Source organism: Solanum tuberosum, unplaced genomic scaffold, assembly GCF_000226075.1.
Source record: "Solanum tuberosum cultivar DM 1-3 516 R44 unplaced genomic scaffold, SolTub_3.0 scf00149, whole genome shotgun sequence".
Lineage (NCBI taxonomy): Eukaryota > Viridiplantae > Streptophyta > Magnoliopsida > Solanales > Solanaceae > Solanum > Solanum tuberosum.
This window is the reverse complement of record NW_006239072.1, coordinates 168,148-194,445: the sequence shown is the minus strand read 5'-3', so window position 1 is coordinate 194,445 and position 26,298 is coordinate 168,148. Positions and strand designations below refer to the sequence as shown.

The 26,298-nt window shown below is 35.4% G+C and overlaps 4 protein-coding genes and 1 long non-coding RNA gene across 5 annotated transcripts; 4 read left to right on the top strand and 1 right to left on the bottom strand.

Annotated features, from left to right (window-relative positions):
• Positions 1–939: 939 nt before the first annotated feature.
• Positions 940–5,995, top strand: LOC102592137 (purple acid phosphatase 18-like). Its single transcript, XM_006352445.2, has 5 exons — positions 940–1,163; positions 3,040–3,708; positions 4,286–4,474; positions 4,546–4,634; positions 5,478–5,995. The coding sequence occupies exons 1-5, from the start codon at positions 1,014–1,016 to the stop codon at positions 5,695–5,697; spliced, it is 1,317 nt and encodes a 438-aa protein (XP_006352507.1). The 5' UTR covers positions 940–1,013; the 3' UTR covers positions 5,698–5,995.
• A 501-nt stretch (positions 5,996–6,496) lies between these two features.
• LOC102591810 (protein FATTY ACID EXPORT 5-like) lies at positions 6,497–10,237 on the top strand. Its single transcript, XM_006352444.2, has 3 exons — positions 6,497–6,871; positions 8,747–8,834; positions 9,915–10,237. Exons 1-3 carry the CDS (start codon positions 6,673–6,675, stop codon positions 9,985–9,987), a joined length of 360 nt encoding a protein of 119 aa, XP_006352506.1. The 5' UTR covers positions 6,497–6,672; the 3' UTR covers positions 9,988–10,237.
• A 539-nt stretch (positions 10,238–10,776) lies between these two features.
• Positions 10,777–15,125, bottom strand: LOC102591468 (vacuolar protein sorting-associated protein 22 homolog 1). The gene is made up of 7 exons (XM_006352443.2): positions 15,003–15,125; positions 14,794–14,904; positions 13,203–13,338; positions 12,763–12,917; positions 11,810–11,917; positions 11,238–11,327; positions 10,777–11,117 (listed from the first exon to the last, which is right to left on the bottom strand). The coding sequence occupies exons 1-7, from the start codon at positions 15,051–15,053 to the stop codon at positions 11,013–11,015; spliced, it is 756 nt and encodes a 251-aa protein (XP_006352505.1). The 5' UTR covers positions 15,054–15,125; the 3' UTR covers positions 10,777–11,012.
• A 2,048-nt stretch (positions 15,126–17,173) lies between these two features.
• On the top strand, positions 17,174–20,536 carry LOC107061553 (uncharacterized). Its single transcript, XR_001474056.1, has 2 exons — positions 17,174–17,235; positions 20,132–20,536. It is a non-coding gene; the product is annotated as an uncharacterized lncRNA (long non-coding RNA).
• A 1,834-nt stretch (positions 20,537–22,370) lies between these two features.
• LOC102591140 (uncharacterized) lies at positions 22,371–25,496 on the top strand. The gene has a single exon (XM_006352442.2). It carries the CDS (start codon positions 22,591–22,593, stop codon positions 25,249–25,251), a length of 2,661 nt encoding a protein of 886 aa, XP_006352504.1. The 5' UTR covers positions 22,371–22,590; the 3' UTR covers positions 25,252–25,496.
• Positions 25,497–26,298: the final 802 nt, after the last annotated feature.

Below are 26,298 nucleotides of genomic sequence, written 5' to 3'. Positions count from 1 at the left end.
TTCTTCTTCTTGATTAGCTTATCATGACATACTTGATCACCTTTCTTCTCCAACAATTTCATCTTCTCTTTACTTTTATAGAATTGTAATGCTTCTTCCAATTCCTTAATTCTATTCGCCAATCTTGGAATAACAGACTTGGATCGCATATCAATCTCCTCAAGATCCCTCCATCTAAAGTACTTGCATGAATTTTCCTAAAATAGGCCATACACAGTGAATTTATTGAAATCATTGAACAAAAAAAAAAGTAAAGAAATATGTATCGAACTTACACGAAAGCGTGGACAGGACCAAAATTTTCTAGCTGGGTTGTCCTCAAACCACGAAGTCTGCAATTGCATCAAGTCTCCATGTTTGCATCGCATTGTTAAATGCAACATTGGATCGTTATCGTCATTACAAATGCGATTCAAGCTTGCATTTGACATCTCTTCCTCAAAACCTAATCACAGGAAATTGATTTAACAGATTTTAAACAAAAAAAAAATTAAAATGAAAAATTGCAGGAATCCAACGGCTAACAATGGAGAATTTTGGGGAAGATGGTCTATTTAATGAAGAAGCTAATTCAAATTGGGAATGCCACATGGTGGTTTAACATTGGTTGGATGTTGTTTTTTTATTCCTTGACGCGCCCAACCTGCGTGACAACACTGATGGGTGTGAAACGGGTCAAAATGATGTATTTATTGTGCTTTTGGATGGTTTCGTGGGGTAATAGGACTCCCGCAAACTTAAGGTGTCTACTTAAAAAAAAGGTATAAGTTCCATGGGGTAATTATGTATTTCCTCTTCTTTATAATTTAAATATACAAAAAAATTTCTTCAGCGATTTCATATAACTTTTGCATATTATAAAACTAAAATAAATTTGTGAAAGATTATGAACAAGTTCCAAAACGAATGAATGTACATTATTTTTTTTATATATTAATTGGTCAAGAGAAAAAAAAGAGGATAAAATATTCCAAAGTTAGGTATTTATACACTTCGCAGTAACGAATCAGTCTATGAGATTCACGATGAAGATATTGCTACACCTTTTGACGGTTATTTTGTTCATCGCCGGAACTGTATTCGCCGGCGATTATGTCCGACCGCCGCCTCGGAAAACCCTCCATTTTCCATGGGATCCGAAATCTTCTTCCCAGCCTCAGCAGGTATAAATTATCAACGAAGTTAAATGATTCTGCCTTTTACCTGGTTAATTATGTTCTAGCCTGTTGCAGGTGGGAGTTAAATGATCCTGTGTAATTGTTGGGTGCAAACTGGGTTGGACACTAAAAAATTAAAATTTAGTAGGCTTTTGGACATGAATTTGGTTATTTTTGAAGAAAATAAGTATTTGAACTAAGTTGAAGTTTTGTTTGGACATGTCTTCCCCATTTGCCTCGTTAATTATGTGGACTTAAAAGTTCATTTCTTCTGTTTATTACTCTGATTTTGCTTGAATTTTCATTTCGTTAATCTGGACTTGGAACCAGCTACTTTGCTGCAGTCTGCGGAGGTCATATAGGGGGAGTTGGTTTCATCTTGCTGTTGTGAACAACACCAACATATCCACTGTAATCCCACAAGTGGGGTCTGGGAGGGTAGAGCAGTAGTGTGTACAAAGGCCTTAGCCGTACCTCATAGTATTAGAGAGACTGTTTTCTAAAGACCCTCGGCTTAAAATAAAGCATTTCCGAGGAGTTTGAAAAAGGGAATACAAAAATGAGAGCCGTAATCGCAACGAAGTAATGTGAAATGGGAGCAGTACACAACATACAGAGGAAATGGTCTTTGTTAGGAGGGGAAAATGGTTAAATTTGTCTCTGTACTCTCCGAAATTGAGCAACTTTGACTTCCCTTGGGCCTTACAAAGGGGCTCACTTTTTCCCTTGACCCCTAACAGAAGTCTGACACTCCAATTTGAGAGTAATTTTAAACTATAGTCAAGTTGAAGGGTAAATCTAGACGTTTTTAATGAAGGATTTGGACATGTGGAATCTACATTTCACGCTAGAGCTTTATTAGTGTCGAGGGAAAATACAAGATAATTTTACTAATAACAAGGGTATGAATGAACTAAGGGGTTGTTCGGTGTGATGGATAAGGGGAGATAATCTTGGGATAAATTTTTAGTACCCAACCAAGCAAAATTTAGAAGTTTCGAATAGTACACGGCCAATAGACCTTTTCCCTAGTTAGAATAAGTTGGTGTAAAGAAGAATTTGTAAATGATGAAGTTCAGTTAGTAGACTTCGAGCCTGTTTGGAGGTTGCCAGCATAGCCATAGTGCCGAGGAATACAATATTACCAGTTTTTTTTTTTAAAAAAAACAAGCTGGCTTTTAGTACCTAGTGATCAATGCATCTGGTGGGAGACCAGGATTTAAATCCCAAGTAGAGCAAAAAAAGCTAGGTGGTTTTGGTGGACAGAGTTACTGACATCTATTGGGAGTCGGGCGGTGTCAACTGTGTGAACAAGCTGACCTGGTCACTATCATTATCACAAAAGAAAATAGAGAAAAAAACTTGACTTTAATCATGAATTTGTATTTTGTTTGGTTAAAGGCTTCCGCTTTGAGCATTCTATTGAAGCCTTAATGACAATTATGCCTTGAGGATCAGTCTGAGAATTCTGTTAAAGCCTTAACGACAGTTATGCCTTGACGATCAGTGTAAGTCTGCTTATATAAATTGCACCATCTTTGGGTTCCTTAATACTCAATACTGATCCTGAGTCGATATTATTTTCTTCATAGAAAGGTACATTACCTATTATTAGTATGGACTATATGTGTTTCTTTGTACGACAAGTATAATTAAATTAGCTTGGTATGCCCTAGGTCCATTGATAACACCAATAAAGTTTGTAAGCTGCCTAAAACTATTTGGTTTTTGTGGCGTTTATGTTTGTTCAAATATGTTATTAATGTTATTTTAAGTTGTCAAAAGACCTGTTGATTTTAATCTGTAAAGTGATATACTTTGTATTTGGGTTCATGATTTGAGCTTGTGGACCTCATCAAGGGAATTGATTTTCCCATTGCAGGTTCACATCTCCTTAGCTGGGGAGAAACACATGCGGGTCACATGGATTACCAATGATGGATCTTCTCCTTCTATTGTTGAATATGGAACATCCCCCGGAAAATATAGTGCTATATCTCAAGGAGAAAGTACCAAGTATAGTTATGTATTATATAGTTCGGGGAAGATACATCACACAATCATTGGACCATTGCAAGATAATACCACTTACTTCTATAGATGTGGAGGAGAAGGTCTTGAATTCCAGCTGAAAACTCCCCCCTCTAAGTTTCCAGTTACTTTTGCTGTTGCCGGTGATTTGGGCCAGACTGGATGGACTAAGTCAACTTTGGACCACATAGACCAGTGCAAATACGATATTCATTTGCTCCCTGGTGACCTTTCTTATGCTGATTGTTTCCAACATAGGTGGGACTCATTTGGTCAACTTGTTCAGCCGCTCGCTAGTTCTAGGCCATGGATGGTGACACAAGGGAATCATGAAAAAGAAAGAATACTATTTCTAGAGGATGGATTTGTCTCTTATAACTCAAGGTGGAAGATGCCATTTGCGGAGAGTGGATCCGCTTCAAATCTATACTATTCATTTGATGTTGCTGGGGCTCATATCATTATGCTCGGTTCTTATGCTCCTTATGATGAGCGATCTGATCAATATAGCTGGCTGAAGGTTAGATGAGCTCTCATTTATTCCTAAAATGGGAAAGTCTCATATGGCTTTGAAGAATTTATAATCATGTAGAATTCAGCATGAAAAAGATTAAGTTGCTTTTGTTTTACAGTTTTAGACATGACATTTCAGGAAATTTCCAATCCTTAGGAAGTGCCAATACAAAACAGAAGATAATTTTGTTGCTTTATACTTTTAGATCTGAAGATATTTCTGTCCATTGTCATAATAAGAAACTTTGGAGCTTACACGTAAAAAGATACCACTATGTTACTGTTTGGAGAGTCATACTGTTTTTTCTTTGACTATAATTTTCTCATTTTTTTAAAAATATTTTGAAACAGTGGCTATGTTGACTTGTAGTACTTTTTGTGTAGTTTTCAAAATATGTAAATTTTTATTTAAATTTTTTGGAGAATCCATACCTGATTTATAGTCGAAGTTTAGTGTTTCGACTCTTGTACTCTGAGCCCTTTCACTTATATTGCGCAAAGGGGGTATTATATAAGGAGAAACCTAAGAATCTCTTCACATTTCATACTTGCTAATTAGTTCAATTATGGATCTTGATCTGCAGGCTGATCTTCTAAAAGTCGATCGTAAAAGAACACCTTGGTTAGTTGTGCTATTCCACGTGCCATGGTATAATAGTAACAGAGCCCATCAAGGTGAAGGTGATGACATGATGGCGTCTATGGAGCCTTTGTTATATGCTGCTGGTGCAGATTTAGTGTTCACTGGGCATGTTCATGCTTATGAACGCACGGTATGCCTGCATTGCTTATACTGTTTTTTTTAATTAACCTTTACCTAATTGAGTGTTTTCTTTGACAACAGAAACGAGTTTACAACGGTAAATCTGATCCTTGCGGTGCTGTCCACATTACAATTGGCGATGGAGGAAATAGAGAAGGTTTAGCTCACAGGTAACTCTTCTTCTAGTAATTTCTCCCATCATGTTGAGCACTGTAGCACCAAATAGTTGAATTCTTTAACGGTATGTATATTTTATGTGGAATTGTAATAAGCTTTTACATTGTGGTTGAGTGATTTTGACAACAAAGGAGAGAGTAAAAACGTAAAAAGGCAAGCACTGGTGTCTTTGGTATATGAAGGAAAACATCTTCCGGAAAAAGTTTTTCAATCTGGCTAAATTTAGATAAACGAGTTCCTTGAAAATCAGGAAAATGACTTCCCTAGTCGAAATATAGAAAACAAGTTTCGTAAGTGACATTACAAGCTCATTGTCTCCTCACCCCAACCTGCACCAACCACGACCTCCCACTCCATACCCCATCCTCCACCCCAAAGTGTTCTCCTAGATTACATATAAATGTTCTTGAGATTTTTTTACACTTACGAACACCTTAAAATAAGTAAGAAAAATCACTTATTTTTCATGTGTGTTCTCCTAAATCACACTTTTATTCCAGGCTTTGTGAAGCTGAAAACTCATGTTAAACTGTTCTGGAAATTTAATCAACTACTACCCCATAGGAAAGATAGGTTTCCTACCTCCCCCTTCATTTTGAGTTACAGAAGTTTTAACGTGCCACTAGTCCTAGCTGAGATAGGGATAAGATTTGCATACACACTACCCTCCCTGAACCCTACTTGTGAAATTACACTGGTTATGTTGTTGTTGATGTTACTAGTCCTACTATAAGATTCTCTTTTCATGTTCTTTGTGTTGATAACTGTAGTTTAAACATAAAGTAGAGTTATTTGAAATATGGAAGAGTTTTTACATGTCTTGGCACCTTCAACAGGTACAAACAGCCCCCACCAGAATGGTCAGTCTTCCGCGAAGCAAGCTTTGGTCATGGCGAACTTAAGATGGTCAACTCAACACATGCCTTTTGGAGTTGGCATAGGAACGATGACGATGAATCAGTGAGGTCCGATCAGGTTTGGATAACCTCATTGATTGGTTCAGGGTGCAATACTAGAGGTAGCCATGAAATGAGAAGGATTCTTATGACCTCTTAGTCCCTCCCCTCGACTGAATTTTATTGGCATGTACAAAGGTGGAGCTAGGGGGCGCAAGGGGTTCATCCAAACTCCCTTGGCTGGAAAATTACACGATATTTACAAAGTTAAAATTATCTTTTATGTATATATAACAGACATTGAATACCTTTGACTCTTTCTGTTTTATTTCTTTATATTTTGAATTTCGTTAGTAAAAATCCTAGTTTCACCTCATGCAGATACATACTCAAGTGGTTGTTTGTATTATTGTTGCCATTTAAGGGGAAGTTACATTGTACAAAAAGAAAATTTCCAAGAAGTTTCTTAAGGGGCAAATTAATAAATTTATTCTCTTATTTATAATTTCTTAATATGCGTGTAAAAAGAAAAATAATCAACTAATATGATATGAAATAGAGGGTGTAATAGTTCAAATAAAAAATAGAACAAGCCATAATAAGTATGAAACTCGTGAAAAAATGATAATTTTGATGTGTTTTTGACCGACTCTTAACAGTAATATTTAATAGCCTTGCCTAACACAGCCCAATTGTTTTACTATAAATAACAAAAAACAATACACAACAGACAAAATTGTTTCAAATGTCGTGTGGACTTTCCACAAAGCCACAAGCACACTGGGTCAAACATCTACCAGCTCAATTTCTTGACAATATTACCCTCACATACATCTTCTTTTCAGCTGTAAATTAACCAAATATGTGTGTCATTTAACAAAATTCAGAGGGTAATTTTGACCAGTAAAACAAACAACATGGAGGTTAGGTAATAGGTAACCTGAGACTTTTGGCCTTTTGACCAAATTAGTTTTTATCAGATGTACTATATGCCAATTCCCACCTCAAAAAATTAAAAAATTTCAAGTTTTACCCACCAAGATCCTTTAAAAATTGAATCTTTTCATTCTTGATCTCTCAATTTTTTGCTAAATTTATCAAGATTCAATCTTTCTTAAAACCCCATTGGATAAAAATGCATGATTTTTGCTTTACAATCCCCTATGGTTTGATTCTTGTGTGTGGTGGAATTATAGGGTATTCCAAGAAAGGAAGTTTAGCTTCCTTGGGTGGAGGTTTGGGTACTGGTTTTTTGCTCATTTTAGCTGGTTACTTGAGTCTCCAAGCATTTCACAAGCGCAAAAACTCTTACTTTGCTTTGTTTCTTGAAACAGGTATATAGTCTTTTCATTTCCTTATATGTTATTTGCAGGTATAGAAGAAATTCAAAAAACATTTAAGTTGTAATATTGTACCCTTTACTCTCTTGTAAGTGAAAAAATGTTGTATTAATCATATGGAATGAATATTACTGGAATTGAAGGCAGTGGCTTTATGAGCTAGTGGTGCAAGGGTTCATCTGAATCACCTTCGCTGAAAAATTATACCGTGTATATAAGTTTAATGCTTTTTCTTTATGTATATATATATATACTAGATGTTGAATCCTTTTGGATCTTAGCTTCTGTGTGTACTTCTTTATATTTCGATTCCTGTTTGTGAAAGTCATGATTTTGCCTACCTATGTTGCTCGGACTATCCAAAAATCTTGTTGTATCGTGTCGGATCTTCTGAAAATGCACTACTTTTGGAGGATCCGATATGCACCCGATGACATTTTTGAAGAGTCCAAGCAACATTGGTCATTGGACACTGCTGCAGCCTAAATTTAGATATGACTATGGTTTTGTTTCCATGATATTGCCAGATTCTATGTACTGTGAAAAGGTCTGATTTTTTGTTGCTCTGCTTTAGATATCTCAAGGGGAGAAAGCTTTTCTCCTTGATTGTTTATGTGTCTGTTTTACGAAGTTTGTGTGTAGCTGTTGTATGGTTTGCAGTAGATGATAAGACATTGCTATTGGATCTTTCTGTGAACTGAGAAATTCTTGGTTCTTAGCCCTGAGGAAAGTGAATAATGATTCTAAACATATGAGAAACTGATAGGTTCATTTGAATAGGTGTTGAGTTGTGCAATGATTCTGAAAAAAAAAACGAGTTCTGAACTAGCTTAGACCAAAGAGAAAGGGAATGATTGTGTATCTTTTTGCCCTTCCTTCCATGTACCTTTATCTCATATATTTTCTTGGTCCGCATGCCAACTTTTAGCTAATGCATGATGTTGATCATGCTACAGCCGCGGTAAAAGCAAAACAGTCACATAATGCATTTTGTGTTTTACACCTCTGCATGTCACGTGCCAGAGAGGTAACGCGCAAAAGATGACAACCATAGGGAGATAAAAGGCAAATGGTCCTCTTATCAGTTTATCGTTAACTCTTAAGACAACTACAACAGATGCGTAAAGAAGGTTTTTAAAGAAGAAAACAATGCATCAATTGCATTACTAACTCCTTCAATCATGATTCATTAGCTTCCAGTGTAATGTCACATTCTTTACTACTGCATAGGCTTTTACTCTATGTAATTCTCTTTACGTCCCTAGTTTCCTGTTCTGTTTAATTCAGCATATCACCTAAAGCTTAATACAATAGGAATTACTTGAGATGACTAGTATGAATTTGAAGCGTTGCCCAAAGCCACCAAGATCTTTTGCTTCCGTTATCGTATTATTTGTCATTGTTACTCTTCTCTTCTTCATTGTTTTCAACATAATTTCTCCACTACTGTATTTGCTTAACATACTTGTTTGTTTGAGCCAAGGGTTTATCAGAAACAACCTCTCTACCTTCACAAGGTGGGGTAAGGTTGTGTACACACTACCCTCCCCCAAACCTACTTGTGCGATTACACTGGGTATGTTGTTGTTGTTGCCCAAAGACACCAAGAGTTGCAACATCCTTTGGTATGGATCCCTCTAACAGTCTGCAGTGTCAAGTTCAATCTTAATATTTTGTAGTTCAATTCTGTAGAAACGGAAGATATGGGGAAAATGTGTTTAAGTTTTTTTAATGTAATCATGATCATATTCTGATTCGAAGGGGTAAAAAAATGAAAGCTTCATTCATTTTCTTGCGATAACATTGAATTTCCTATGTTTTTTTGGCTGGACAAATTATCTCCACTTAACTTTTCTTCGCTTGAAACAGGTTGTGCTGCTGTGTTAGCATGGGTCATGGGACAGCGGTACATGCAAACTTCAAAGATAATGCCAGCTGGTGTTGTTGCGGGTATCAGGTAACTCCAAATAGAAAGCATGCCATACAAGTTGTGTTATTAACTTATTTAGTGGTAGTATTTCATTTATCTGTTCCGTTTCGTTCATAAATACATCAGATTTGTGTGGCGTGATTCACTTGATACATGTTACACATAATATGTCAAGTTGCTTTATCATGGTCTGTATATATGTAAACTACCTAGTCGCAAACTGAACATTAGATTGCTATGTGCAGTGAAGTCGAATTTCCAAGAACATCTTACATTACCTTTCATTTTGTGTTTCTTTCTTCACTTTATGGGGATCACTATACTATCCAATTAGTAAATTAATGTTTTTTCTTTGATCTCTTGATAGCTTTTTCAATGCAAGTTCACAAGTTTTGTCTAGATTAAAAAATGTTTCTCTGATTCCATCTAGTGCAGACAGTCAGAAAGAAACTTTTTCCATCTCTAACTACCCATGAGTGAAACAATGTCACAAGTTCAGTGGTTCACCTTCCCCTTTATGCTCCTCCGTGGTGGTATGTGGATTCTCGAGGACCTAAGCTCCCCGTCCCAACCAATCTCCTTTTGAATCAAGCCCAGACATGACCTTGACCTCGGGTTGTAATGAGTCTGTTTTTCATTTTTTTAGGTTAGTACAAGGGACCATAGGTTCACAATCTAGGGAGGAATAGTGCCATTAAACGATCAAATATGAAATACACCAAATCCGGGAAGGTGTGGTGCCAATTTGCGTGATATCTACGAAACCCCAAGGGTGTGGTCATTATATAATTGATTGTGGATTACACCTAACAGTTTGAACTACTGGTAATTGCTCGAATGGTAAGCACCCGTCACTTCCAACCCTAAAGTTGTGAGTTCGAGTAACCAAGAGAGCAAAGAGGTGGAAAGGTCTAGTGCGCGCAAGCTAATCCAGACATCATTGTTATCAAAATACATGTATATGTTAAAAAATTGTTGTGTATTACAGAAGTTAGAAGATGCACCAAACTGTCATGCTTAGTTTCCTTTCCAGTATTTGTTTGTTCATATCTTGCGAAAAATAGTCAGGAAAATCGAAAATGCTGACCTGATATCTTCTTTTTGCAGTGTGGTAATGACTGGATTTTACCTTTATAAGATTGCCAGTGGTGGAAACCATTTCCCATCTAAAACTGAGTAATAGCATTTCATTATAACCGCGGTTCCAGGTCCAGACTGTTTGTACTGAGAAGAGCTGGGACTCTTATCGCGAATTACTGTATACGTTCACACTTACACACTTTTTATCTTGTTTTTGAACTTAACAACATTGTCTTAATGAATAGAATTTGAGTTTGTGTTACCGTTCATGTCATTTCGTCTTTGATTCAGTATTTGAATTTGCAGCTATGGTGTAATTTGTGGATGTTGAATGAATTGCAATGCTATTAGTGGATCTCCAAAAACCACTTGGAAAGAAATTGATGAAATAGTTAGATAAACGATAAGACTATGACGTCTCAAAGTGATTTCTTTTCATCTGCCTAAGCTTTTGTAGAAAGGGTTAAACGAATTCTCGTGTATTTATCTTAAACAAACTAGTGGCTGGTTGAACAAGTTCTGGTACATTTATCTTTAAGATTTTAGTTGAGGATCTATAGAAAATAATCTTTATACCCCACAAAGGTAGGAATAAAGTCTACGTACATCTTAAAAGTCTCCCCGGATCTCACTTACGAAGTTGTTATAGTTGGTGGTACACATATATACAGTTCCAACTTATAGTTCATCAGTCCTCAGACTAGTTGGTTATCAAACGAATTCAGAGACTCGTGGCAGGTACAAAACAACACTTTCCAGCAAACAACCAATACTCTCAACCAACAACGATATATCAAGTGTAATCCCACGATTGAGGGTAGGAATTATGCCGACTGTACCCCCTACCTTTGTGGGGGTAGAAAGACTGTTTTCAATAGACCCTCGGAAATACCATCAACCTTTCACAACTTTATAATACCAATTTGGTTGAAGTGTACGACATAACAATGAATGATTCAACACTAAGATTACACAATAGGGTAACACACTTGACATTTGCAATAACTGCAAATCAAAAGCTTGTTGGACCACGGAAACGGATAAAAAAGTAGCATCTCTATTTGAAACAATCCTCCAAGTTCGTGGTGCAAAGTGAAATATTCTCATATCTGAACAAGGAAAACGCTAAAGAGTGTCTGCACCTACATAGGAGGAGACAGAGGACACACAAGGGAACCAGTATCGACGTTTGCCATCTCTATGTCCATCATCGATCATGGCAAGCCCTTCCTGTTGGATGCACGAGACCCATATTTGTTAGGTCCAACCACAAAAAATCTAGAAGGATATATTTAGAGCCTTAATGGAAAAGAAGAGAGGAAAGAACAAGGAATAACATCGAAAACTTACCTCTAACAGTGTTTCAAGCGCATCAGTTGCACGACCTGAAGACCAGTTTAGGCGTCTTTGTACCTCATCAACAGTCACAAAACCTTGAGCCTGCAGCAAAGGCACCAGAAAACAATCACACATGGTTTCCTCTTTCTTTTTTTTTAGATAACCAAGAAAGCCCCACGGCTAATGGTGCACGGTGCAAAACTATGTGGATAATAAACTCGCCCCTCTTCCCTTCCTCTTTTAATATCTATAATAACAAAGCAAACTCAGCTGCACCTAATAGGCAATGTTTCTAAGTAAGCAGTGACAATCTGGGGAAAACTCTCTAAGCTTGTAATTTGTAAACCTTTTGGTAATATTCATGGATCCAGAAGAAAATTTTGATGGCCGAAATAACAGATTTCCTTTTAAGCGGCCAAAATGAGTCGAGGACCGGTTTAAGAAACCAAATTTGTGAAATACTACAAGGGAGAAAATGACTGCATCAAGTGAAAGTGACATTTTTTGCAGCATGGCAATTACCCAACTACAAAATTATCGAAGGAGAGATATTTCTGGAGGAACACAAAGAACAAAGGTTGTACCTGGGCCAGCTCTAATATTTCATTGTGATCCTTATTCAGTTCGGTAGGGACAGATCTAACAAGCTTTCTCTTTCCCACTGTAATCACCTCAAAACCACTACCTAATACCTGAAAGATGAAATTAGATGTTAGCTTATAGTTCGGTAAACAGTAGCAAAACATACCAGTCCAGAAAGAAATGTAGGTTACTACACGTTCAAGAAAAATGAGTCAAATGATAAACTTTAAATCATGTTTTTAAACAACTTTGTATTTCTCCTATCTTCCATCTAAATGAGGAGGGATTGAATGAGCAACAATGACCTGCAACATATGGTCACCATTATCTTCGATGCTTCATGTGCTAAGGAACCTATAAAACTTAAGAAAACAGACAGTACTTGTTTCTCTTTAAAAAAATAAAAACAAATTATCCTGCAGTTTACCCTCTTTTTGTTGACAGGTTAGTTTTGTAATACAGATTTTGTTTTCTACTTTATTTTGCTAACTGAAGCAACTAGCAAAATCAAATATCCTGGTATTTTTTTATTTTTTTTTATGACAAGGGAAACCCGCAGCCGCTACCCTTTGGGTGCGCACAGGGTAAAAACCCCGCTCCTATGTAATAGCTCGCAAATCACATAGGAGAGGTAACTCGCACTAGGCAAGCCCGGTGCGACAAGCTCGACCCAGAAGCAAACCCCTTGCTTTCGCTGGCAAGGGGTTTCGAACTTGAGACCTCCAACATGGAAGTCCCAAGCCCAAACCACTGGGCCACCCCGAAGGGTAAATCAAATATCCTGGTATCCAAGGGTTGAAACATGAAGAATCTTCATAATTAGATGCGCAAAGCACTAAAATGTGAAATATGCTCTTCAGAGTATATGAAAAAGAGGATCTGGTATATTTAGCATCGGTTGCTCAATGAATCATTCAGTTACTGCCAATTGAAACATTAAAGCTTAAGTCCATACCTTCAATTTGCTTATAGCACGCAAGCAGTCATCTTCAGATATTGTCTCGCGCACAGCTTTCCGTCTCTGACCAAGCAGTTTACAAAGATCATCCAAGCTTATCAAACCTCCATTGTGGGGTCTAGTCGCTAGGCAAACCTCAATAATCTGTACCCCTGCCTAGACAGGTGGCTTTATTTAAGTCCAGTTTGTTGGAGATTTATCAACAAAACCATAATACTTAAAAACTATGGATATTCAAAAGAAAAAAGGTAAGAATTAAGCATGATTTACACAAAATAACAGGAACACGCCACTACATAGAATACTGCTCAAAGTTTGATGTCGCATGTCAAACTGCAGTGTGAAATAATATGCAATGTTCCTCTCATGCACCATTAAAACGAAGTTTCTAAGCATGCCTTGCATTAACCAAAACTACGGAGGAGATTGATACCAACCAAGTTCATAATAGAAGTCACCAATCCCCAACAGTTCTGCCCAGAAACCCTTGTTTGATGCTAGAGGATCTACTCCGACTTTAGCACACATCTCGTGGAACTGTGCCCTGAATGCAGGGTTCTTGCGAATGTCATTCTGCAAAATAAAACAAGGAGTAACCAAAACTTTCTTCTTTTATTTCAAATGTTTTGTTAAATAAGTAAAGGCATATATATAAATTTCAATTAGAAAAAGTACCAAAGAAGCAGAACGCACAACGAAACCTCTTTTACAAGACTCCAGTTAGAACAGAAAAAGGAAAATGTCCATCAAACTCAACCAGTGTGGTTGCTGCCCAAACATTATAAACAGCACATATACTATCTCAATACCATTATCTTCTAGAAAAATACAAATGGTAGAGTTCAATTGTGATCCCTTTGCTAATATAACCACACATAAATCCCAAGTTGACCATAAAATAAGCTGAAAATGCATCTTTTCATGTCTTTTTCGGAATTAGCAACAGGTGGCCAAGTACAGATAATTAGAGTTAGACATATACATGTTTCCTCGCAACACATATGAGACTCTGACAATTATATAGTTCTTTCTTTAGCTATATTTTCTTCCCAAATATTTACAAATTACAAGTACTTCTAATTACAAAATAGCTTATGATTCACAGTACTCTTCTTTCTGTAGTTTATCAATACATTGGTTTTTTTTAGGCATAATACATAAATATGCCCTTTAACTTGGCCTCAAATCACATTTATACCCTTCAACTTTAGGTGTGCACAAGTAGACACTTAAACTTGTATAAAGTTGATCAAATAGACACACATGTCTTACATGTCATTTTTTATCCTACGTGTATTGTGTCACGTAGGACTCATGTGTCTACTTGTTCAACTTTATACAAGTTTAAGTGCGTACTTGTGCATACCCAACGTTGAAGGGCATAAATGTGAAATGAGGCTAAGTTAAAGGGCACATTTATGTATTATGCCATTTTTTATTTTAGGAAATTAAGGAATGGATGCCTCAATTTCGCAAAATCAGATGCTTTAATCATCATACTCCTACCAAATCGTTCAACTGAAGGCAAAGGTAGCACGGGCAGAGCTACAGTTACGGTAATAGCTTCACCCAACAAGCAACTTTAGTTCAAACTTTGTATTGGTCGTAAATTCATTGAATATGTGCATATTATTAACTTGGCTACTGTTTACTTGGGAAAAAAATGAGTTTTTGAAGTTAGTTGAAGAATAACTTTTGTAATTTGAAGTTGAATTTAGACATGCATTTTACTTGAAAAATTGAAGCTTTGTGAGTGGAAGTACCAAAAACCCAAAAAATGTTGGAACTAGAAAAAAATTTGAAGATAAATTTTCAAACACTTGCCAAGTTTCATAGACAAACTATGTTTTCAACATTTTTTTTTCTTTTGAAAATCTAATTCCAAAATCTACAGCCAAACCGGAGCTAATCCAGTATATCCAGAACTCATTAGCTTCAACGCAGCGTGATAAAAAATAATAAAATACCTTAAATTAATAACAAAAAGAATACTCTCACACTAAAAAAAAAACGAAATAATGAAAAAACCTTGTGTTTTCGAGCGAAATCTTCAAGCTGGGATCGAAAAGTAGCGAGCTGCTCTTTCATAAGATTTGTTCTCAATTTCGCAACATTTTCCCCTAGCAAACGATATTGATCCTTCAATGAAGATCGCAAAAACAAAAGTTAGATTATTAAACAACAAAAATTACCGATTTTTTTGAAAAACTCAAAATAAATAAACTTAGATCACAAACCCTAGCCGCCGCGGCGTTCTGCAGACCTCCGATTCCCGGTCTCCGCCTCATCCTTCAGCTGATTATGTGAAGTATTTCGTCTTACTCTCTCCTCTTACTTTTTCTGCGTTTGTGAAGAAAATGATAGAAGGACAATCTTTTTATTTTCAAAAACAAAAAATATTTAAAATTAATTATCACAACTTACTTTAAATTAGATTAAATTAATTAGAAGTGAGTAATGTGACCATAAAAATTTTACCTTCTAAATTCAACTTCGAGGTGAATTCTGGATTTGAATCTATTGTATTTGTAAAAAGTATAATAAAATGCAATCTTCAATTACAACATCAAAAATTTCAAATAAAATAAAGAATACTTAATTTATATGGTCAAACATTTTTTAATGAGATATTTATATCAATCTGTCATGATTTGCATGTTATAATTTAGAAAAAAATTACATTTTTTGTTTATAGTCTTGAAATCGAGGTATGACTTGTGAGTTACTCCCTCTGTTCCTAATTACTTGTTCACTTTTTCCCTTTTAGTTGTCTCTAATTACTTGTCAATTTTGATAAATCAAGAAAGGACAATTTTTTTTACCTATTATACCCTCAGTTAATTACTTTGAAAAAGGTAAGACTTCTTGAAAACCTTAAATTTTTAATTCATCTACTTCATAATTAATAGGGCTAAAATGATAAACTCACTATGTCAATAATTGTTTTCTTAATAGGTGTGTCAATTTAAAAGTGGACAAGTAATTAGGGATAGAGAGAGTATCTTACAAGATAATCATATCGGCTTCATGATTCGTTATAGTTTTCATGCTATAAACTTGAGATGTATATTTTTTCCTTTTTATTGTTTGTAACTTGACTTGAGCCGAGAGTCTTTCAGAAATAATTATCTTCACGAGATAATAGTAAAGTCAGGTACATTTTACCTTCCTCAAATCTCACTTGTGAATTTTACTAGACATGTTATTGTCATTATTGTTATTTTTTGTAAGTTGTTTGTAACTTGAAATCATCACCATAACACTTTAATTTTATGTGGTGCAATAAAACATTTAGATTACACGAAATTAATTCAAATTTGTGCTGACTTGCATACCATAATTTCAGAAGTAATTCTCCTTTTTATTATTTATAGGTTTTGAATTATGACAATTATGTGTGATTTATGAATTGTTCAATATAATAACTGAATTAAATATAGTATGAAATCAAAATACATTGTCATGCCTTGAGCACTATATTTATCAATTTTGGTTATGTATTTTATAGCCTATACATACTTATATATGTGTTTGTGTATTCAAATTTCATAGTCATTATTGTCCACGCATAGATACACCTATAGTTAGCCACGCATTCAACTTCTACTTTGAAAACACAAACTTACATAAACAATTAACTACATGTATAATGTATGTGCGTGATTTTCAATTAAAATGATTTATTATTATTATTATATGCACGCGAATCACATATTCCGCTACTTGATACAACAAATACAATATGCATTCATCCCCTTTGTATGAATTAATTGTATTCAATCAAATATATGTGGAATAATTGTATTTTATATTAATTGTATATGTATTCAGATAACTATATTTGTATTGTGTATCAATTGTATTTGTTTTCTATATCAATTGTATTCATGATCAACAAATCCAACATGTATTCATCCTTTCTCCTCCCTCTCTCGATCTCACTTACCTCTCTCCTTCCTTTCTCGATCTCGCTCGCATCTCTCCTCCCTTTCTCGATCTCGCTCGCATCTCTCCTCCTAATATGTAGCTAAATACAATTGTATTCATTTTGCAATATCAGTTGTATCAATTGTATTCATGATACAACTTAATACAACAAATATAACATATATTCACCTCTCTCTCCCATATCTCACTCGCATCTCTGCTCCCTCTCCTATTCTCGCTCATCTCTCTCCTCCCCAAACAAGTAATAATAATTCGTAATAAGCAAATTATAACTATACATCTCTAATTAAGTCCAAACTATAGTCTTTTTTTTGAAAATTTCCCTATCAAATATATCAAAAAATCTATAATAGAATTGATGAAGCCCAAATAATAAAGTGGACCTTGAACAAGATTTGGGCTTACTACCCCTATTATCTTCTTTCTATATAAATAAAACCCTCTACTCCATAATTGCAGCCGCCACTCTTCTTCTCATTTCGCCTTCTCCATTTTCTGCAAAATCTCCACTGTGCTTAAATGGTGATTCTTCTATTCCGATATTTATATTCATACTTAGATCTTCACGTTTTATAAAAATATTATCCACACCGAGTTTTTACACCAATTAAAGTAACATTTGTCTTGCATTTTTTCACTTTGATTTGTTGATTTTTCAAGTTAATTGCTTGATTTGGCGTATACACTTGATATTGATAAATATTTATCCTTCTGTAAAGTTGTTTTTTGAGTAGTTAATGATCAAAAACGCAACTCAAGTTTTTTTTTCTCGTGAATTTCATACTCCAGCTATAAGTTGTTTTCTTTTTGTATTTTAACTATCTATGTATTAAAAGGATTAACTGATAGATGTGGTATGAAATTCGCGAAAAAATGATTGTTCAGATTCATAGTTGGAGTTCATATTGTTATGGCTATGACGATAAAAAATATAAAAGTAGTGGACTGAAAAATACATTGATGAATAAATTAATTCTGAGCGATGCTTATTTCATGTTCTTATTTATCTTATGTTATATATTTTTTTTCATTTTTCACACTACATCCCTGTGATGAGTTCTTTCTAAATTTAACGTTAAAAGTAGACTGATCTTTAAAGGAAGAAAAATACTCAATTCTGAGGGATGAATTATTTTCTTACATTAGTCCTTTTTTTTAGTTGGGAATTTTACAAATTCTAGTTGATAGACAAGTTAAGATTCTAATTATTTGCTGCTATTTGAAAATTACTGAACTTTTTTGTTCCAACGACTGTAGCCAATTTAAGAAAGTTCTTTTTTTTTTGCTGTGATTTGTTATAAATTGTGTTGTATTTAGAATATTTGAATCTCTGTGATGAACTAGCTGAATAATTTAAAAGTAGTGGCCTGATGACCATTGATGAAAAGCTTTGTTCTGAGGGATTCCGCAAAATGTTGGTTGGGCGGAGGGGCTCTACTGGAGTAACTAGTTTTTTTGCTTTAATTTTACCACATATGTAGTGTTGATTTGCACGTTGAGTGGCACTTGATATTATGTTTGACCAGTTTTTTGCTTAAAGATGGTGCCTTTTTGTTGTTAGACATCATCCCTCTAGAGTACTATCGTTTTCTTTGTCAGTAATTTTGTAATGTACCTCGTTTTAGAAATTATTTGTTGTTGTTATATGTTATAATGTGTCTTGTGTTTTACTTGAGACGAGGGTTTGACTGAAATAACCTCTTTACAAGGTAGGGGTAAGGCTTCGTACACATCACCCTGCTTAGACCTCACTTGTGGTTTGTCGTGTTGTTGTTGAATCCCTCTGATGAATTAGCTGAATAATTTAAAAGTAGTGGCCTGATGACCATTGATGAAAAGCTTTGTTCTGAGGGATTCTTTGTTTATTTATTGACTTGATGTGGTAAAAGCTAGATTTTGCTTTTGATGTTATGTTTAAACATCTTCTTTTTTTTGCTTTAAATGGTGTCTTTGTCTTGTTAGGTGTTATTGTTCTCGAGTACTATTGTCTTCTTAGTCAGTAATATGCAACTTGCATCTCCATAAATATTAGCTATGGCAATTTAAGGTTGTGAACTGAAGCCAATTGATGATTTACATTGTGACAGGTGATTTTAAAAATTATTTATTGCTGTGATATGTTATAATGTGTCTGCTTTTTCAGAAGTTTCTTTGATACTTGTGATGAATCAACTGAATAATTTTAAAGTAGTGGCCTGATGACCATTGATGAAAAACTTTTTGCCGAGGGATTTCTTGTTTACATTTAGTGTTAAGTAGTTTTTGCCTTAATTTTACCACAAATGTACTGTCAATTTGCATATACAATGGCACTCGGTATTACATGTTTATGCCTAAAAATCTAAAAATGTGGTGTCTTTTTTCTTGTTAGGCATCAGTCATCACTATTCTGGAGTGCTAGTCAATAATATGGTTATTTACATCGTCTTAGAATATTGTTATACTGCGATATGTTATAATGTGTCTTGATTTTTCAGAAGTATTTAAATCCCGATGATGAAGTTAGCTGAATAATTTAAAAGTAGTGGCCTGATGACCATTGATGAAAAGCTTTACTCTGAGGGATTTCATGTTTCTTTGCTTTGTTTCTTCTTCTTCTTCACAAAGGGACTTGATATGGTTAAACTAGTTTTTGTTTTAGTTAACATATGTTGTGTCAATTCGCACGTACAATTGTACGCGATAGTGTTTTTAAGCCCTTTTTCTTTTTGCCAATACATATTGTCTTTTTCTTGCTAGCCATCATCCTTCTACTACTATTGTTTTCTTAGTCAGTAATTTGGTAATATACTTCATCTTAAAGTATTTTCTTGTATTCATACATGGGTATAGCCAGGTGATGCCGGAAAATTATATGGTTAAAATTACTTTTTTTGTAGACATAGTAGATGTTGAACCTCATTCGGCTTCTTTGTGTGTTAACTTCTTCATATTTTGATCCCTTAAGTGAAAATCTTGGCCTTGCCACTGTTTATACATACGATGCTTAATAAGATACTTTCAACTATTGTGCAAATATAGTACATAGATATTGCCAAAGGTTCTTATTCAGATCCCTGTGTTAGATTGTGTGGAGCCAAAAAAAAAAATATGGTGAACTTGTTTTTGCTTTAATTGTACCACATCTGTGGTGTCGATTTGCTTGTACAATGGCACTCAATATTACATTTAATATATTTTCTTGTATATATATACCTAAGATACTTATGTAATGTTACTCAACTTTCAACTGTCAATTCTGAGTTGTACCATATTATAGTTTTATGAGTTGGATGTGATGAATAGATTTTGTCAAAGGTACTTGTTCAGATTCTTCCTTTGTTTGATATACTTGTCCCCTTGTTTGTTGTAAGATTGTGTGGAGTTCAAAAAAAGAGAACAAGATTGTACTTGACATTGTTTGTTGCTTTATCTCTAGTTGTCATCCACATCAAGGGTTCAAGTAACAACAACAATTTACTCTGTATAATCTCACAAGTGGTGTTTGAAGAGGATAGAATGTATGCAAAAGTGGCGTCTCCGATAAACCGTCCATCAAAAGATAAGAGTTCAAGGAATATAACCCAAAATATATGAATGTTTGGAGAGGATAGAATGTACGCAAAAGTGGCGTTTCTGATCAAAAAGATAAGGGTCCAAGGAATATAGCCCAATATATATGAAGGGACAACTATGAGAACAAAGATAGAGAACTAGATATGTACAAAATTACAAGATTGATTCTCCTGTTTGCATCCAAAGCTCTGATTTGAGTTTGTGTATTACAATATTTTAGATACTATTTATAAACAATTTGAGTTTAAACATTTTATATTGTCCTTTATTAAATGATTTAGAGCACATAAATATTAGTGACTTATTTTAGAATGTAAATCATAAATTTAAAATGTCTTCTTTCTCCCTTTAAAATTCACGTTTAGTTAATCAATATCACGTAAATGGAGACAATTCAATTAAGTCATAGGTTTTATATTAATTAATGCCTAGTTAAATAGTATCACATTAATTTAGACGTATCAATTAAGTTTATGAATTTTAGATCAATTTATGCTTAGTCAAATAATTACATAAATTGAAACGGTTTAGTCTGTTCAACAATACTTGTCCACTATTGACTTTGCACACTTCTTAAGAAACTATAAACAGAAGATTAACTTTATGGGAAAAAGGACAAATATACCCCCGAATTATCGTAAATGGTATGCAGATACCCTCCGTCATACTTTTGGGACATTGGTGCCCTTGCCATCCAAAAACTAGAGCTTATATGCCCTTCATTATAACGGAAGATTAAATAGGGACATGTGGCACAATCTTATCCAATGATTTGATATTTAATAAATGTCAGGTCAGTGGATAAGATTATGACACGTGTATGTCCGTGAGTATAAAAGGTATATATGCTCTATTTTTGGACGGCAGGGGTACCAATGTCCCAAAAGTATGACGGAGGGTATCTGCATACCATTTACGATAATTCGGGGGTATATTTGTCCTTTTTCCCATAAAGTTAATCTTCTGTTTATAGTTTCTTAAGAAGTGTGCAAAGTCAATAGTGGACAAGTATTGTTGAACAGACTAAACCGTTTCAATTTATGTAATTATTTGACTAAGCATAAATTGATCTAAAATTCATAAACTTAATTGATACGTCTAAATTAATGTGATACTATTTAACTAGGCATTAATTAATATAAAACCTATGACTTAATTGAATTGTCTCCATTTACGTGATATTGATTAACTAAACGTGAATTTTAAAGGGAGAAAGAAGACATTTTAAATTTATGATTTACATTCTAAAATAAGTCACTAATATTTATGTGCTCTAAATCATTTAATAAAGGACAATATAAAATGTTTAAACTCAAATTGTTTATAAATAGTATCTAAAATATTGTAATACACAAACTCAAATCAGAGCTTTGGATGCAAACAGGAGAATCAATCTTGTAATTTTGTACATATCTAGTTCTCTATCTTTGTTCTCATAGTTGTCCCTTCATATATATTGGGCTATATTCCTTGGACCCTTATCTTTTTGATCAGAAACGCCACTTTTGCGTACATTCTATCCGGTCTTTTTTTCCTTATTTTATTATATTACCCTTGAATATAATAAATACAATGTTTTTAAAAATATAATAGAGAAATATTTTATTATAATTAATTATAAGGATAAATTAGGAACCAAGTGTATTCTTCCATTAATTTTATAAAGTGGATAAGTATTGTTGGACATTCCAAAATAATATAATAGACAACTATTGTTGGACAGAGGCTAGAGGGAGTAGTTTTCTAGTTCCCTAACTTTGAATTGCGCAAGACAAAACAACTTATTGGGTTCACACTCATTTTATTATCGGACAACCCATGATATTCATATCGATTTATTATACACCTCTACATTTAGCATTGGGTAAACCTCATACAATAATTGTCTTAGCTCGGAACTTGCTATCCTCTTGCCTAGCGGACACAAGATAAATGTGTAAATGGAAGTTACTGAATTCTATCGGATCGTAACTAATGATGTAGTTTGGTCCCTACTTGAGGTAGGGGTGGGGTGGGTATAGATATAGAGACAAACGTTCTTGCCTTATCCATCACATACAAAGCTCATGCAAATACCTGGTTCACAAAGCACCAAGTAATCTATCCCTACAGAATTTTCCAGTCCTCAAATACACACATCAATCTACTCACCTAACTAACCCCTCATCATATCTCTACCACCAATTCTACATTGCAAAATCATTTCCCAAAAAAAAAAAAAAAAAAAACTTATTTTCTTCTTTTTGTGAATTTCAAAGCATATAGTTCACTCGCGTTGATCAATCAGGAAAGGTTATCTATTGTATCATACGACTTCTTGTAATGGCGGATTATGTAACTAATAGAAGGAATTCCAATACACAATTATTGCAAGAACTTGAAGCACTTAGTGAAACACTCTATCAACCACCATCACATACTACAACAACTCGAAGAACCGCCTCCCTTGTCTTGCCTCGAGATTCGATCCCTTCAATCGAGTCCCTAACAGGTGGTGCTAAAAATGACAACGATACTGATAGTATCGTTGTCAATCCTAAGCCGAGAGCCAGGCGGATGTCATTATCCCCCTGGCGTTCTCGGCCTAAACAGGACATCCAGAGCGAGGACAATATACAACAACAAAGCAATACCAGCACCAACACCAGCACCAGCAACACGAAGTTAGTTAAGAAATTGGATAGCAAAGGAGCTGATTCGAACTCCCAGAAGAAAGGCTTGTGGAACTGGAAACCAATTCGAGCTCTTGCTCACATTGGTAAGCAAAAGTTGAGTTGTTTATTCTCAGTTGAAGTCGTGACCGTTCAAGGACTCCCAGCGTCCATGAACGGTCTACGACTATCTGTTTGTGTAAGAAAAAAAGAAACTAAAGATGGAGCAGTACAAACTATGCCATCTAGAGTTTCACAAGGAGCTGCAGATTTTGAAGAAACACTTTTTATCAGGTGTCATGTTTATTATACACCCGGCACGGGTACTAGTAATGGAGGGGCTCGATATAAATTCGAGCCCCGTCCATTTTCCATATTTGTCTTTGCAGTTGATGCAGAGGAACTTGATTTTGGAAAAAACATGGTTGATTTGAGTGAAATGATTGAGGAGTCAGTACAGAAGAGCTTTGAAGGAAATCGAATTCGCCAATGGGATACGAGTTATACTCTATCCGGGAAGGCGAAAGGAGGAGAGGTAGTTTTGAAATTGGGATTTCAGATTATGGAGAAAGATGGTGGAGTTGGGATTTATAGCCAAGCTGAAGGGGGAACGAAAAACGCGAAGAGCTACTCGTCTTCATTTGCTAGAAAGCAATCGAAAACGTCTTTTAGCGTCCAGAGTCCAAGAATGTCTAGTTTAAGTTCAGCTAATTGGACTCCATCACAAGCAGGAACAACAGCAAATATTCAAGGGATTGATGAGCTGAATCTAGACGACGAGCCTGTAAAGGAGGAGCCAGAGTCGAAAGCAGAGGATCTTGATCTCCCTGATTTCGATATTGTGGATAAAGGAATTGAAATTCAAGATAAAGGAGTTGAAATGGAAGATAAAGATGAAGCAACAAAAGAAGTAGGAGAGGAGGAGGAAGATGGAGACGAGCGATCAGAAGGAAATTCTGATAAAAGATCGGTATCATCTAGTCACGAGGTTGTTAAGGAAGTCGTGCACGATCAAATGCATTTGACAAGATTGTCAGCACTAGATTCCATTGCACAGCAAATCAAAGCACTTGAATCAATGTTTAAAGATGAAAACCAAGTTAAGATGGAGGAGGATGACTCTGAATCCCAAAGGCTGGACGCGAATGAGGAAACCGTGACAAGGGAATTCCTCCAAATGCTGGAAGATCCAGGCGTTAGTCAGCTCAAGACGGATAATCAAGAAACCCCCGCGTTAAAGCTGCAAGGAGGAGGAGGAGGAAATGAAGATAACGAAAAGAGAGAATCGGGCATATTTATACCTGATCTTGCTAAGGGGTTAGGATGTGTTGTTCAAACAAGAAATGGCGGTTTTTTAGCAGCTATGAATCCTCTGAATACTGCTGTTTTGAGAAAAGACGCTCCGAAACTTGCAATGCAGATATCAAAACCATTTGTCCTTCCATCTATTCCGTCATCTATGAATGGATTCGAGTTGTTCCAGAGAATGGCAGCTGCCGGGCTAGAGGAATTTACGTCCAAGATCTTATCAATGATGCCAATGGAAGAGCTCATGGGCAAAACAGCGGAGCAGATAGCGTTTGAAGGCATTGCTTCAGCAATTATTCAAGGGAGGAACAAAGAAGGAGGTGCCAGCTCAAGTGCTGCTGAGACAGTTGCAGTAGTGAAATCAATGGCAACAGCAATGAACACCAGCAGGAACGAGAGGATCTCTACGGGGATATGGAACATCAGTGACAAACCGTTGACAGTGGATGAGATTCTTGCATTCACACTGCAGAAAATGGAGGCAATGACAATCGAAGCATTGAAAATTCAGGCAGATATACCGGAAGAAGAGGCTCCTTTCGACGTTCAAGCTATCAAGAAAGATGATGATGGTCACCCGTTGGACTCTGCTGTCCCACTCGAAGACTGGACGAAATATGACAAAAGTGATAGTATAATGATCTCAGTTGTGGTTCAACTGAGGGATCCATTGAGGCAATTCGAGGCAGTTGGAGGACCTATGATAGCACTGGTTCAAGCAGTTCCTATTGATGAGGAAACTAACAACTTTGATGATGAGGAAAAGAAGTTTAAAATCGCGTGTCTGGCTATTGGAGGATTGAAAGTCAGGAGCGGAGGGAGGAAGAACACGTGGGACACAGAAAAGCAGAAATTGACAGCAATGCAGTGGCTAGTAGCTTATGGACTTGGTAAAATGGGGAAGAAAGCAAAGAAATCTTCACCACTAAAAGGCCAAGACTTGCTATGGAGCATATCATCGCGTGTAATGGCAGATATGTGGCTGAAATCGATAAGAAATCCGGATATCAAGTTCATCATGTAGACATACAGACAACAGCAAGGGTGGTGTAAATCGTTTTTTCGTCATTTTTGCACATTCCATAGAAATAAGCAACAGAAAAAGGGGGAAATTGTATAATGTTTGCATTTGTTTAGGGTGCTATGCACAGGGCATGTGCACAACATCATTGTTTGTATGTTTTTTTCATAGAATTTTGAAATGTTCTTCAGGATTGTAAATGAGACATTGTATCTTTCTACCAGTATAGTGATGCTATCAGTTTGTAATTTGACGTTTGTCGATAATTATCTGGTACTTTGAATAGTCATTTAGTGATAAAGGATAGCAGGAAGAAGAACTCGAACTCTTCAAAAATGTTGAAAGGTGCATGTTGGATCCTCCATGATTAGTGCATTTTTGGTGGATCCAACACGAGTACGACATCATTTTTGGAGAGTCTGAAGACAGGGCAATCAACTAATAATCGGTATCCACAAAGTAGTATTGTCAGAATTTAACTAAAAATGAAAGTAGATCACACAAAACACAATAAGAGGGAGTAGGTGCGGAATACCAGATATATATATATATAGAAAAGTCATAAAAAATGTTTTTTTTTCAGATAAATATTTTTCTGACAAGTGTAATAATCTCCAATGAAAGAATAAAATGTATTTAGTACATTCCTTTCATACCAAACAAATTGTTGTGTCTCAAGGTCAAGGAAACAAAACAAACATTTTTGCCAACAGAATAAAAAAAACACAAAAAAAAATTTGATTCCCTGGAAGACCAGAAAACTGGTTCTTTCTGGGATCTAAGGGGTTTCATTTTATTTTTTTAAATCTTCATGTGGATTATCAATTCCGTTGATGTATTCCTATTGATGTCCTATCTTGAAATTTTCATCGTTAAATTCGATAACAATAAGGACATATTTGGACAAATCCCGGAGAACATTAACCCCAGGAAGAGGAATATTGTGGTGTTGTGACAACGGACTATCAAACAAGAACTTGATGAGCGAAATCCGTTAACAAAAAAAAAATCCACTCTTGATGATTGATGTGAATATAAGGAATGAAATTG

Coding starts and splice junctions, on each gene's coding strand:
- LOC102592137 (XM_006352445.2), top strand. CDS start 1,014: ATGAGATTCACGATGAAGATATTGCTACACCTTTTGACGGTTATTTTG. Junction 1,164..3,039: donor CTTCTTCCCAGCCTCAGCAG/GTATAAATTATC, acceptor TTCCCATTGCAG/GTTCACATCTCCTTAGCTGG. Junction 3,709..4,285: donor ATCAATATAGCTGGCTGAAG/GTTAGATGAGCT, acceptor CTTGATCTGCAG/GCTGATCTTCTAAAAGTCGA.
- LOC102591810 (XM_006352444.2), top strand. CDS start 6,673: ATGCATGATTTTTGCTTTACAATCCCCTATGGTTTGATTCTTGTGTGT. Junction 6,872..8,746: donor TGCTTTGTTTCTTGAAACAG/GTATATAGTCTT, acceptor CGCTTGAAACAG/GTTGTGCTGCTGTGTTAGCA. Junction 8,835..9,914: donor GGTGTTGTTGCGGGTATCAG/GTAACTCCAAAT, acceptor TTCTTTTTGCAG/TGTGGTAATGACTGGATTTT.
- LOC102591468 (XM_006352443.2), bottom strand. CDS start 15,053: ATGAGGCGGAGACCGGGAATCGGAGGTCTGCAGAACGCCGCGGCGGCT. Junction 12,918..13,202: donor TGACTTCTATTATGAACTTG/GTTGGTATCAAT, acceptor CTGTCTAGGCAG/GGGTACAGATTATTGAGGTT. Junction 11,118..11,237: donor CGCTTGAAACACTGTTAGAG/GTAAGTTTTCGA, acceptor TGCATCCAACAG/GAAGGGCTTGCCATGATCGA.
- LOC102591140 (XM_006352442.2), top strand. CDS start 22,591: ATGGCGGATTATGTAACTAATAGAAGGAATTCCAATACACAATTATTG.